General features: G+C 39.8%; 1 protein-coding gene across 1 annotated transcript in view; it reads left to right on the forward strand.

Moving 5' to 3' along the window:
- Lama4 (laminin, alpha 4) overlaps positions 1–14,541 on the forward strand; it is a 141,077-nt gene that overhangs the window by 41,062 nt on the left and 85,474 nt on the right. The window contains exons 3-4 of the mRNA XM_013032844.1: positions 1,943–2,067; positions 6,566–6,646. Of these exons, the coding sequence (XP_012888298.1) occupies positions 1,943–2,067; positions 6,566–6,646 (206 nt within the window). The remainder of the gene's footprint in view (positions 1–1,942; positions 2,068–6,565; positions 6,647–14,541) is intronic.

The following is a 14,541-nucleotide window of genomic DNA, read 5'->3' on the forward strand; positions in this document are numbered from 1 at the left end:
GCTAGGAAAGTGGCTTAGTACTAGAGTTCTTGCCTAGTATGCATGAAGCCCTGGGATCGATTCTTCAGTAGCACATACACAGAAAAAGGCAGAAGTATCACTGTGGCTCAAGGGATAGAGTGCTAACCTTGAGCAAAAAGAAGCTCAGGGACAGTGCCCAGGTCTTGAGTTCAAGCCGCAGGACTGGCAAAAAAAAAAAGTGCTCAATGGAAATAGATTGTTGATCTCATTGATTCCTCCCTTTTGACTCTTGAAGCTCAAAACTGTCAGTCAAATAATCCAGTGCTTTCAATTGAAGTCCATCTATCTCTGGTTTGGAAACAGAGCCTTTTCTATAGCAATACTGAGCAAGCTGCATGTTTTATGAGCCTAGGCTGTGGAGCCAGATTTAGAATCTGAATCTCACTTTTGCTGCTTGCTCTGTGTGACACTGGGCATTCGGTTAACCTTCTGACATTGGACATGCAGCTCAGTGGCAGAGTGCTTGCCTAGCATGTGCAGAACTCTAGGCTGAACCTCAGCGCTGCAAAGAAAAATAAAATAGCGCTTCTGAAATATGAGTATTGCAGTTCAAAGCCAACCAGAGCAGGAAAATCTATGTGACTCTTTTCTCCAATCAACCACCAAAAAGCCACAAGTGAAGCTGCTCAAGGACTGAGTTTAAAAGACCAAAACAAAAACAAAAAGACCTTAGCTTTCTGAGCCTCTCTTTATGTTTAAAATGTCGAGGGCAAGGGCCGGCCAGAGATGAGAACCTTCTTCAGCAGTTATAATAATTAAATTAGTTAATCCATGTAAAATGTTTAGAGCTGGCTGTTTTATTCTGAAGCGTAAATAGCATAAAGACAAAACTAGAGTCCAGAGTTCAGTTTAACTCTGCTCTAACTTGATCCTCCCCCACCTACCCCAACTCCCTCCACAGAGGGAGGTCCTGTAATAGCTCTTGTTCATAAGCATTACAAAATAATTACTCAATAAGAGGGTGCTTCTCCAATGGCATTCTAGTGTCAACAGTATAATTATTCACTAATTCCACATTTGTACACTGTGGTGAAGGTACTCTGATAATAGTGGGTGCTATTAGGTGTAGATCTGTAGAAGAAAGCTGTCTCTGTGGATCACTGCTTCTATGGAAAGTAATCCTGCTTCTAAGGATTTACCTACTCTGTGCACATTAGTGACAATACAGTGCTAAAAGACACATCATACTAGAGAGGATGACTGAGTCTAGGAACAGATAATAATGTGATGTGGGTAGTGGAATTGGGTTGGAATCAGGAGTGGAGAATCAGAACTTTTTTCAGATATTGAAGCTGGTATAGATCTTGAATGCTGAGCAAGCATTCCACACAAAAGGATTAGCCTATTTTGTGTCTTTCTTCCTATTATCCTTCACCACAAATGGAAACATCATTCAAACCAACCCACTATTCCTGTGTGTCATTATCCAGAATACCATGCCATTAGCAAGATGCTTTTTATCTACTTCCTATTTCATTTGTACTACAGTCTAACATATTTGGTTCATCCATGCCATAAATCTTTATTGTTCTCCTTGTCTGGGTAACTACCTGGGACATATTATTGGTTTTATTTTTGTAATTTCATGTTCATTACTAGTCTGCAAGCTGATATTTCTAGAACATGCAAAGTGTCATCTTTCTGATTATTTTTCAGAACTGAAACAATAAGTGGTCTCCTCTGTACACAAACTCTAAAGGAAAGTCCCCCAGACTGCTCGTGCATACATGGAAATCCAGGATAAATTAATTTCTCTTCTGTCTATACTGGGGTGACTGAGGCTCCTTTGAGCCTTCACACAGTATCTAACCTTCTAGGCATGATGTCTTTCTGTTTCAAGTGTTGCTTGCTTGTAGCATTTGCTGTCTGTAAAATTCCTTCTGCATCCGGGTCATTTTTTTTTCTATCTTGTGTCTCACAGCACTGCCAGAGGAACACAACAGGGGACCACTGTGAAAAATGCCTGGATGGGTATATTGGAGATTCCATCAGGGGTGTGCCTCGATTCTGCCAGGCCTGCCCCTGTCCCCTGCCCCACCTGGCCAAGTAAGTCTCAAAGAAAGATGGTTTCATTTTAATGCTCATCCTGAGCAGAGTTCTGAGGGTTTTCGTTCCCCATTGTCAACTCTGAACCTTGAGATGAAACTGAACAAGATATAAATAGGAAAGAACCCTAGTCTAAACATCCTCTAGGGCAAAGCTGAAGCACTTCCATGTGATGAACTCTGTTCCCAAAATATTTGAATGTGTTGTAAATTCAGTAAAGTTTTCCAAGTTTCATAAGCAAGTCTATGATGCTTCGGCTATCCCTAAACAGTCGCCACACACACACACACACACACACACACACACACACACACTTGCAGACTTATAAATACACATGTATTTATACTTACTGCTAGAAAAGATAAAAAGAAGGAAACAACCAGATTCTCCCTTAATTGTTTTCCTTCACTGAATATGAATATTGACTAACATTCATTCAATAGCTTGTGATGTGTCCAAATCCTACCACATGCCTGACAGTTAGTGAGCTCAGAACCTTCACAACCTTGTCTTTCTTAGAAACTATAAAATGGCCTCGGATCTTGCTCTGTGATTTTTTCATGTCTGATAGTATTAATAATGTGTTCAAGGTGGATGGTGTGAAAACACAAAAATTTAAATGTTCTGCTGCATCCACTTGAGAATGTCTTGATTTATGAGCACTTTTGCCTCATCTAGGTATAACCTTTAATTGTTCATTCATAATCTGCTTTCAAACATTAGTGCTAATGACATCTGATATGTATCATACCATTTTCTTTCCATCGTGTACTTACTTTGTTAAATATATTTGCCTCTGACCTCCAAATAACCGGTTACATGCATTTATCCATATAAATGAAGCTGTCATCGAGCTTCATCATCTCAAAAGAGATTTTGTAAGTTTTGAGCTGCAATTTCTTTAGGCAGTCACATGAATTAGAAAGACAATCTCAAGTGATTACTTCTCATTTTTGCACTTTTTGCCCCAGGCACATGAAAAATCTTTCCTATCCTGACAGTTATTTGACAGTAATGTCTTGAGATACAAGACTTTTGAAACATAGTTTCCTGTGGACATCTTATCTACCTGCATCTGTGCAAAGATACACGACAATTACGTGGTAGTAGAAAAATGGTATTACTTTAAAAAGTATTTATTTGTGTTTTTAATAATAAAAAATAATGAATTTCATTATAACATTTTCATACAGATACATATGTACTTTGATCCTCTCTAGTCAGATCTTAGTTACTGACAACACAACAAAAGCAAAGGTTTGTCTTTGTTAAGATAGTTGAAAAATACATCAATTTTTGGAGCTTCTATAGCAAGTCTTTTTATTGGCTAATCATTTTCTAATAATCTTTAAATATGCATGTTTTCAATTCAACATGTTGATTTATATGTACAACATACTTTGATCATTGTTACCCCTTTCATCATTCCCCCCATACCAATCCCACCCCTCAAGGTTCCTAGATCCATTTTTGCATGAGTATATTGAGTTTTCTGACTGTCTTCACCCACAATTCCTCTCTCCATTTTTCTTTGGCCCTCCCCTTAATTCTACCCCCTTCCATAAAAGACATGTTTCAACGTCCTGGTATTCAGCAAGGGACTCTTCATCTTTTGACTCCATTATTCAGTATTCTGGTTGAGTAAGAAGTATTTTCCCAGGCCATTAACCGTTTCAATGAATGAGGCAGCACCCTTCCAACTGGTTGGTGAGCCTCTGCCCTGAGAGAGAAACAGTTTCCAAAGACATCAAGATTCACCATTTCTACCCATGCTATGTGAAAACCTGGGACAATCCAGAGTTCAAAATAGCTGTACAGGGAATTTGGAAATGTGCTCCAAGGCACACATTGACAGATAAGGGCGGGGAAAGTCTCTGTGGTACAGACTTGATGTTGTAGAACCTGGAGAAAATTAAAACATAAAGAGTGATGTGCCATTTGTAGGTAAACAACATTTGGTGGGCATGATCAAGCATGAGAAACCTTCTCTAAGCTTTTACAGTTTTCTCTGTACAGCATCCTGGGTTACTATCCAGGAAAAAACTGTCTTCAAAAGGACAGTGGGTGGGGAAAGGGAGCCTGTGATCACAGAATAAACAAATTTGTTTGGATCTCACAAAGATCCAGACTTAGCGAATATTAATCAGAGAGTTTTTCAAAAGTCAAACAGTCCATTTGTCCATTTCCTTTTTCAGCTTTTAAAATGTATTCCTCTTGAGAGTTTCTATAAAAATGAAAAGCTCTTCAGAAAAGGTATGGGAACTGAGGGCAGAATTTGGGTTTCCAGCTAACCATGGCCACATCAGAAAGCAAGGAAATCATGCTTGAGCAAATTACCCAAAACAGGACTGAGTCTTTTGCTTGAAGTTCCCCAAGGGTTTTCCAAGAGAGGTGGTAGGTGCAGTTGTGAGCATGCACTGAGAAAAACATAGTGTTTTCATTTTCCTAGCCAGTAATAGAGGGTTCCCTAAGAAAAACATGATTGCTAATGCTGATTTACAAAAACGAGAACGAGCATGGAAAGCTGGTATTCTACCTCTGTGTCTGCAGCTCCCAAAGCCAAAGACCACAAGGATGCTCCTAGGGACCATTTTCAGAGCCCATTTATTTTATTTTGTGTTGCCCAGACATCCTCCATGTCTACCAGTATTTATGGTAATCACTCCAATTAAGGAAAATGTCATCTGTTCAAAACAGTAAGACATCAGCAAAATGCAGACAAGACAGACACCCTAGCAGATGTTTTATCTTAGAGCTGTGGATGGACTGCCGAGGGGAACACCTTCAAAGGAAGGTGTATGAGTATTTGGTCATGTTCTGGATTCCATCGACAGTGTCTCTTTAAATCAGCTAAGGAATATGAGCAAGCAAAATAAAGGGAAAAAGGCCAAGGAAATGTAATTTCAGCAGAATGTTTTTAACCAAACAGAGAGAGAAAATAAATTGTGGGTATTGCCTTTCACTGAGAAGCACACACTGTTTTCTAACTAGTTTTAGAAATGTCTTCAAACAAAGCAAACATATCCATTTGCTTTCCTTCCAAGATTATTAGAGTAAAATTGCTGATACTTGCATGAACATGAGAGCAGCAGGCCATGCTCCACTGATTTGCACAGTACTTAAGCCTAGATGAATTTAAAAGTCTTTAAAATTTTTCACACACTCACACACCCCAACACCCTGATTCATGTGTCAGTGTGAAATTTTCCACACATGTGAATTCTCCATCTTTCTTGCCTAAGTAATTAGGGTAGCTATTTTTTCTGTTGGACCAAATTTTTAAATTAATTTTCTATCCTGTATCCTAATTTTTATTACCAAAAGAGGACAAGGGAGAAGGGCAGGAGGAGGAGAAGGAGGAGGGGGAAGACGAGGAAGAAGAAGAGGGAGAGGAGGAGGAGGGACAGAAAGAGGAGGTAGGAAAGGAGAAGGAGGGGGGAGGAGAAGAAGGAGGGAGGAAGGAGGAAAGAAGAGGAGGAGGAGGAAAGAGAAAGGAGAAGACAGAGAAAAAGGAAGAGGGAAGAGAAGAAGGACTGGAAGAAAAGGAACAAGGAAGAGGAGAAAACGTGGGAAAAGGAAAAGTAGGAGGAGGAGGGAGAAAAGGACACGGAAAGAAAGGAAAAGGCAGAGAAGGGGAGGGGGAGGAGAAGAAGAAAAAGGAAAAGGATATAGGTCTGTTTTTTGCTTCAGGGCTTAATTTAACACTCTTCAGATTTAGCTAATCCATTCAACTTAGTCAAGTCTTTACAGTACATAATGAAAGAAATTAAGGTTCTGTGGAAATTATAATTTATAACTGGTTCTTGAGCTTTTAAAAATCTGATTAAGTGGGGTTGGGAAGGTGGCTCAGTGGTAGAGCGCTTGCCTTGCATGCATAAGGCCCTGGATTCCATTCCTCAGCACCACATAAGCAAAATGAAAAAAGCTGGAAGTGGTGTTGTGGCTCAAGTGGAGCCCTAGCCTCTAGCTGAAGAGCTGAGGGACAGCACCCAGGCCCAGAGTTCAGGCCACATAACCAGACTCAAAAAAAAAATCTGATTTAGTGCAAAAAAAGTGGGAAAAATTTAAATGAGAATTCTTATGAACATCTAAAATTATAGTCAAAATTATTTCTGATTTTAGAATATGTATTTTAGAACTCTATATGAAATTTAAGTATGATATATACATTGTATATATATATATATATATATAAGTATATATAAACATACATGTTTATGGAACAAATGATATACTAGAAATTCCTACTGCTTCAAACAAAAATAATGAAATAGTTATATGAGGAAATGGTACCACCAACTGGGTGGTGTCCTGGATGTTAGATGTCCTAGATGTTAGATGTCCTGACTGGTAAGGATTTAACTTAAATAAATAAAATGAATGTTCATACCCATTAAAACATGGAAAGAACTGAGGTAGAAACTGACTAATCAAAAGTTAAGACAGTCTTTTCAATGACATATGGAACTGACTTTTTGACATTCATTTACAATTCTAGTTTTGCAGAATCCTGCTATAGGAAAAATGGAGCTGTTCGGTGTATCTGTAAAGAAAACTATGCTGGACCTAACTGTGAAAGGTAAGTAAATAAATAAAATTCTCCATTTTCCTTGTGTCAAAAAAAAGCTTTATGGGCTGGGATATAGCTCAGTGGCAAAGTGCTTGCCTAGCAAGTGCTGTGTCCTGGATCTGAACCAAAAAAAAAAAAGAAAAAAAAAAGGAGAAGCTTTATATTTCTTACACTCATCTACCCATTTCCCCTCAGTGGGTCTTCAGGAAGATGCTTAAGAGGAAGGGTGCAGGGACACATTTCAGGTGAGCATTCCCCAAATTCCATGTTTTGATGCAGCTCTAAGGATGTATTCTTTGGAGTCAAGGCCTCAGCCACAGTTAAGGATAAATGGATAGGGAAAGGCTAAGTTAAGTCTAAGTGTGTGCATGTGTGCATGCATGCATGTGTGTGCAGGCACTCAGAAGATTGTCTAGGAAGTTTCACTACCTTCTCTCCATCACTGGAAAACAGTGTAACAATGCAATGCCCTCACAAGATACAGTGAGATTCCTGAGTAAATACAAAGTGAATCCTCTATTGTCAATAGACAATATATCGAGAAAAAGATAACACTATCCTATTATTATTTCTTATACCTTCTTCTTTAGTGTAAACAACTAACATTCAGCAGATTTATATGGCTATCTATTTCAAACAAACCCTTATTTATAAGCAATCCTCCTCCAAAGAAAATAGGTTTAAAAAAAAACTCTGAATTGTTAATGTGATTGATCATTAAACAGGCAAAATATAGACATTCTTCCACTCAGAGATCATGGAATTTTTTTTCTTTTCCTTGTCACTGTTATTACTGGAGGAAACATGAGAGCTGAGAACTCACATGAATTTTATCCCCTGCAGGAGACTAACAAAAGTGATCTGGTTACGGTGGGTTGACTGAGATTTGTGATACGATTATTCTGTAGTTCCTTAGTTGAAGACAAAGGACTCTGAGGCACAAGATTTGCTCCTCTTCTGGGTCTAAGATATAGTCCCCTACTGAAGGGTCTAATATCTCAGCTAAGATTGGAGTTGTTTCTCTGAGATTAAACTCAGTGAATCTGATAAGGACTGGGCACTGTTGCTAATGGATATTTGATGTCTCTCCAGAGAGGAGTTAATGGTCCCTCACAGGGCCCTGCTGAGCAAGTGCAAGCCCCAGCAAAAGAGAAGTACCCTTGGCCTGCAGGGCATACCAGAGCCCACTGGTAGAGATAATTAATTCTGTCAGCCCCTTTGGCCCCTACCCTGACACAAGACAGCATGCCTACTAGACACAAGGTTGCAGATAACAGACTCCCTCCCCACTGCCCCCCCCTCTTGGGAAGCTCTTGGGATCAGCCATTACCCACTGAGGGTGGGTCAGAGCTCAAGTGTATCCTAGACCTGAATTGACAGGATTTAGAAAGAACACTAGTTTAGGAAGTGGACATAGAATATTAATGAGATTTAGCTTCACACTGTATTTTAATTCACTCACTTGGTGATCTTCCTAGGTAAGTGACCTGATCTTAGAGCCAATCCCCACTACTATAGAATGAGAAAGTGAAGGTAGCCACCACACGGGCCTGCCAGGAGGTCTGTCATCAGGGTTGTATGTGGGCACCTGGCACTCTGATTCACGCTCCGTGAACATGAATGAATAGTCATGGTCACAGTCTAGAATGGGTGCCGAGGATGAGTTGGTTCATCTTCCTGAATCTCAGTTCCATGAATTACAAAGTGTGGCTTCGAGTAATAATTTCGCTTATTAGTTACCTCCCATATCCCCACCCTCACCTGCTTTGCATTCCTCATCTGTCAGCCTCACAACTACCGTGAGAGGAGGTCACATTTTGCCATCTTTCTGATGAGAAAACTGAGCCAAGAGAAGTCATGTCACTACCCAATGGGAACGCCAGGTTTAAGTACTTTGGTCAAAAGTTTAGATTCTTGCCCTGTCCCTATACCACTTTTCTTAAATGCTTTCCTGAGCACCGTCTATTTTGAAGGGTCTGTGACAATCTTAGACAAGGCTCTGAGATGCGGGGAAGCACCGCTCACCTGTGGCCAACCTGTGGGATTTCCTTTGACAGGGGGCTGCCTCCACCAAGGGGCTGAATGTCAGCTTCCTTTCTAGGACCTTTCATTTGCATGAGGAGGCTCAGGGTGAGCTGCTTTCTCAGCTCCTTCTGCCCTTTCCAGTCTGTCCACCTCTTACCTTCATCCTTCCTCTGTCCCTCTTAAGAAGAAAGTACCAATGTATTTTACATAAAGATTGATCTCACAATCTAGGGTTAGGAGAATGCATGCAGGAACTGCTACATGTAATGATCTCAAGCAATGCTGATGATAGGGGAGGAGACAGTCCATAAAAGCACAAGACAGGAAAACATACATGCTTAAGCCAAGTGTAGAGGCATATGCCTAGAATCTAGCAGTATCATTTGAACCCAGAAGTTTAGGGATATATTGGTAACAGAATGAGACACTGTCTCTTAAATATATATCTATATATAGATATATATAGATATATTTGTGTGTATTTATATAAATGGAGGGATAAATAACATTTACTTCAGAGTGTAGAATGTCTTCTTTTCCCATGTAGGTGGCTGGTTCATCCCAAAGAAGGTGGCCTTAGCTAGCCTTAGCTAGTCTGAATTTGTGTTTGACCCTGGAACTAAGTGGAGGGTCTCTGTTTTGAGTCTATAAGCCCAGTTCTTAAGTTGTCTGAGTTACGCGTCAACCTACTCTATGTTTTCAATGTACTGGTGAACTTGGACCTCTGCATGAGAGCTTTTCAAAACACTCAGCAGATTTATATGGATATCTATTTCAAACAAAAGAAAAAAGTAATCCAATCCAAGAACACTCAGGGTCTTTCTGTACTTGGACCTGTTTTCATCAAATGGTAGTGGTTTAATCTATTTTCTGTTGTGATAACTGAATACCACAAACTGAGTCATGCATAGAGAAAGAAAGTTATTTCATTTCATTCTGGAGACTGAGACATCCAAGGTTGAGGAACTGCATCTGGTGAGACCCTTCTTGCTAGGTGAGACATTCCAAGATGTCACAGAGCATCAGATGGCAAAACAGAGCTAGCTAGCCAGAGAGAGCTCACATGATAGTCATCCATTCGTTGACTCATGAGTGGACTCATACAAATTCCTTCTCAAGTATCACTAACATATGTCTTTAGGGATTAAATTTCTAACCCATGAAATTAAATTTCTAACCCATTCCATCTATGGCAGGTGGTTTTTCAGTTGACTCTTACTGTCTCTTCTCAACTTCTCTCTACCACCCACTGAGAAGATTGTCCAGGAGTGAGGCCTGGCTTTCTGCTTGGTTCCCAGGCACAGACTTCTCACTGTCTTGTGGAATATTTCAAGCCTCAAAATATCACAACAGTGTAGCAGAACAGTATTCTTCACAGCCTAAGAAGCCCTAACATCCCCTGAAATATTCATGACGGTCCATGGGGTCCCAAGGAATATTTTCTTAATTTTATATTTAACTGCTGTGACAATCATGAGAAAAAGAGTTTTATGGAATCATGTCCAGGGCTTTCTGTAAGTTTCCCTGCCTCAATATAACGAAGAAAATAGCAGGAGTGGCAGTGTGCTGCGACACTTTGCAGGAAAACTGCAGTGGAAGACACCTCTTGGCAAACTGAGAAGGGAGCCATCACAGAGCACATGACAGGATCTGCACATACAACTCAGACAACTCTCAACCACGTATCTCCTCCCCAGGGCTCATTCCAATGCAATAAAACCAACACCACCACTGCCTTAATTGAATTTAAGTAGCTGGTCTTTCATTCATATATTATCTGAAGGTGTATTGGGGTTTTCAAGAAATATTTAAGCTATGCACATATGAACTTTCCATTTAGCTTAATATTTGCAGTATTTCTGGGTGTTTATTGCACGGTTTTTATTAAGAAAACAAGGTATATTCTTTTCAAAAAAGGAGCCAAACTATGTAATAAAACATGTTTTGCTCACTCTGCCTCTTACTCTGTCATGTAGCATAGAACATTCGCACTACCCACTCTGACTTCAGTTAAGTCCACGATTCTTACCCTCTTGAGTCCCTGCTCATCTTCTTTCTCTAAAGCCTCCTGCATCCTACTTTAAACTCCACAGATTGTATGTGCTGCTCCCAAAACTCACGCAGGCCCAACTAGTGAACTTCCACTAAGACTACAAGCGCGATGATAAAATATGATGGAATATTATCTTTATCTTGAGACTCAGAAAGATTAAGCCACTTGCTCAAAATGGTACAATGCTGTGTGTGTGTGTGTGTGTGTGTGTGTGTGTGTGTGTGTGTGTGTGTGTGTGTGGTGCCAGTCCTGGGGTTTGAACTCAGTCTGGGCTCTGTCCCCTGGCTTTTTTGCTCAAGGCTAGTGCTCTACCATTTGAGCCACAATTCCACTTCCAGTTTTTTAGTGATTAATTGGAGATAAGACTATCACACAGGCTTTCCCACCTGGGCTGACTTTGAACCATGATCCTCACATCTCAGCCTCCTGAGTAGCTAGGATTACAGGTGTGAGCCACTGATGCCAAATTTTACAATGGCTTTTAAAAATGTTTATTGAACTACTTGACAAAATCAACACCTTATTTATATATGCAGTCTTCCCCAAGCACAGTATCTGGCATGTATGCATACACATATACACCACCTTTTTGTACATTTTTAGTTGTAAAAATGCTGTAAAGAGGGGTTACTGTTACATGAGCAAGGTAATGAGTACATATCCTATTGAGCATTGTTGCCTCCTCCTCTGTTTTTCCTCTACCATCCTTTCTCTCCCACCTCCACAACTATCAGCTATTGCCCCCCCCCGCCCAGCCAAAGTTGTAAAGTTCATTTTCAATATAGTGTCCTGTACATCTCATTGTTACAATGGGTCAAGCTGTATCCCTATTTAAGCATTTTGTTTTTTCCCTTCCCTTCCCCAAATTATAGAAGTGTATATACAAGATGCAAATACAGTGAAAACAGGGGTTGTACCATGGGGGAGGAACATACAAAGAAACAACAAAATCACATGGTAAATTATAAATACGTTAGAAACAATAGCAAGAAAAAAATATTTGTGTTCCTATCTTGGGATTCATTAAAACAAACACTGTAAGCATTCATCCATATCCATACCCATACACCTCACTAGAGTCAGTAATTTATTACCTAGTTACACCCTCACCCCTCTACCCCATCCTAGAAAATTGGCAAAAGGTGACCCATAATTAACCAAGTTGTCACTGGTCTCTAGCTGAAGGGAAAGTACAAATGGAAGTGGTCTGCCATTGTAGGTATTGGAAAATACACAAGCCTTATGGAAAGAGTGTTGAAGTTCTGATTCTTCTCTCAGTGGCATTGTCTGGTATTGAGTCTAATTCTGTCTGAAGGCATGGGGTCTCTTCAACCAGCTATCAGCTCTATTATTTGCACAGAGTCTCTGGACTCTTCTTGTCTTAACACCTTAAACAGGTTAATTACAGTGTTCTAGCCTTACTTCCCAGGCTTTCATAAAGAAGTGGATCATTTAAGTGATATCTATGTTATTACAGGTATGGGATTTTTCTTTCTTTCTTTTAAAATCTTCTTATTTGACCTCAAAGATAACCACAGGGTAACCCCTCCCAGCAAAGTTCTGGTGCCATTTAGTCTGAGAGCTTGTACATTCTCAAATAAAAGCACTCAGTAATAGCTGTATGTTCCTAGGAAGAGAAGAAACACAAGAGAAAAAGGAGAGGGGAAGAATGCCAGACTTTCCCAAAATAACAGCTATTGGTCAAAATCATCTACTGATAGGGCTGACATTAATGGGGATGCAATACACTCATAAATTGACAAGCTGCATTGACCCCTTAGTACAACCACTTAAATATAAGTGTAAAAAGAATTTTTAAGCAAGGCAGTGGTGGCTCAGGCCTATAATCCCAGCTACTCAGGAGGCTGAGATCTGAGGATTGTGGTTGGAAGGCAGCTTGGGCAGAAAAGTCTGTGAGACTCTTATCTCCAATTAACCCTTAGAAAACCAGAAATGGTGCTGTGGCTCAAGTGTTAGAGCACTAGCCTTGAACACAAAGAGGCTCAGGGACAGCACCTAGGCCAAGTTCAAGTCCCAGAACTGGCCAAAAAATAAATTAAGAGAAAGAAAAATTTCAAAAGAAAATAGGTATGAAAGGAGAAAAAATTATCTTCTCAATAATACATCTTTCAGTTCTCCATTTTTCCCAAATGAACTGAAATGACCAAGTTTGTATACTTTCACATACACTGTGAGCTTATCTATTTTATTTTCTCTGGCTAGACCAAATCATTAATAGAGAAATGAGATTGTGGGAAATGAACAACAGGCGTATGCTCTTAGATTCCAGGGCTCCAAAACTGACTCTGAAGACAAGTATTGGCCCTGCTATGTCTTTGTTCTTTTGAGGATAGGATTAAACACATAGTGTTTGTTCAACTGTTATAATCATTCATATATTAGTTAATATCACACTCATTTCGACATGAAGTCAAAATGCATTAAACCTGCAAATAAGTCATTTCATTTTTCAGGCTCTAGCTTGTTTATATATAAATGGAGAGGCATGGGGGCATTCAATAAGTAAACTTTTGCCTTGTCTGGAAAGCCTGTAGGGACAGGAGTTTAGACTGTAACTTCAGAATTGTCTCTGAACTACCACCAAAAGATATTCTTGAAGCTCAGAGTAGCTAAGAGTAGACTGCGATTGCAGAATAGAGCTTTTGGGCTTGCCTCCTGTGGAAGACGAGAAGACAACCTGTGGAGATCAAATGCAATGAAATCAAATGAAAAAAAAAAAGAAAGAAAGAAAGAAACTGGCATCTGGCCTCTATGAGCTTGGGCAAGTCTTTTCTCCCGCTCCCAGATCTCTGAATTCCCAGCTACACACAGAGGTGGAAGATCTGTGTCCCATTTCAATGAGTCTAAGTCTGAGACTGGTAGTGCTTTTTTGGTGAACTGCAGCAAAGGCTAGAAAGTCAATGTGGACACATGTCCCATAGATGAATAATGTATGCTGGCCTGGGGACCAGAGGACCTGTAAGTCTGAGGTACAAAGACATGAGGAAGCATAAATAACAAGCTTATTGAACATTTCCTCTTAGGATGTCTCTTTGTAGGGTTTATAAAACTTACATTCATCCTCATCTTTTCCGTAGACTTTGATTTCTAGAATTCACCATATTATGTTTAATTCATTTCCTGCTCTTTCAGAGCACGGGCTGTGTGTTTTTCCTCTTCCTGTCTCCCTCTATGCCTTACAGAAAATAGACATGAATTGTCCCTCTGTTGGATGAATTTACATATTCATTTATAACAGCAGCAGTGTGGTCCAGGGTGGAGCCAAGGAAAGAACATGGGGAAGGTGGAAGATCTGGGCACTGCATGGTGACTCAAGTATTTGACTCTGGAGAGTTGAAGTGGCATCTCAGGCTCAAAATGCCAGGCGTCTGTGGCCTTTCACATGCCAAGAATAATTAAAATCACACATAAGAGAAACAATGAGATAGAATACAAGTGAAGAGTGCAAAGACTGACCATGTAACACATTACAACTTTACCAGAAAACTGAGACATGGGAACAAAGACAGGGAGAAAACCACAACATGATGATGGTCATTTGCTTAGGGTCCTAGAATTATAGATACAATATTTTTGAATGTTTTCAATTATGGTTCTATTACTTTAGCAAAGAAAAATACATAGTATCTTATTATTATTATTATTATTATTATGTTGATTTCCTTGGAAAATCCTCCCTTTCTTTTTTTTTATTGTGAAAATATTGTACAGAGGGGTTAACATTACATGGGCAAGATAATGAGTACATTTCTTATCAAGCATTGTAGCCTCCTCCTTTGTTTCCCTTTCCCATCCCTTCCCATCC

Source organism: Dipodomys ordii, unplaced genomic scaffold (assembly GCF_000151885.1).
Source record: "Dipodomys ordii isolate 6190 unplaced genomic scaffold, Dord_2.0 Scaffold157, whole genome shotgun sequence".
NCBI lineage: Eukaryota > Metazoa > Chordata > Mammalia > Rodentia > Heteromyidae > Dipodomys > Dipodomys ordii.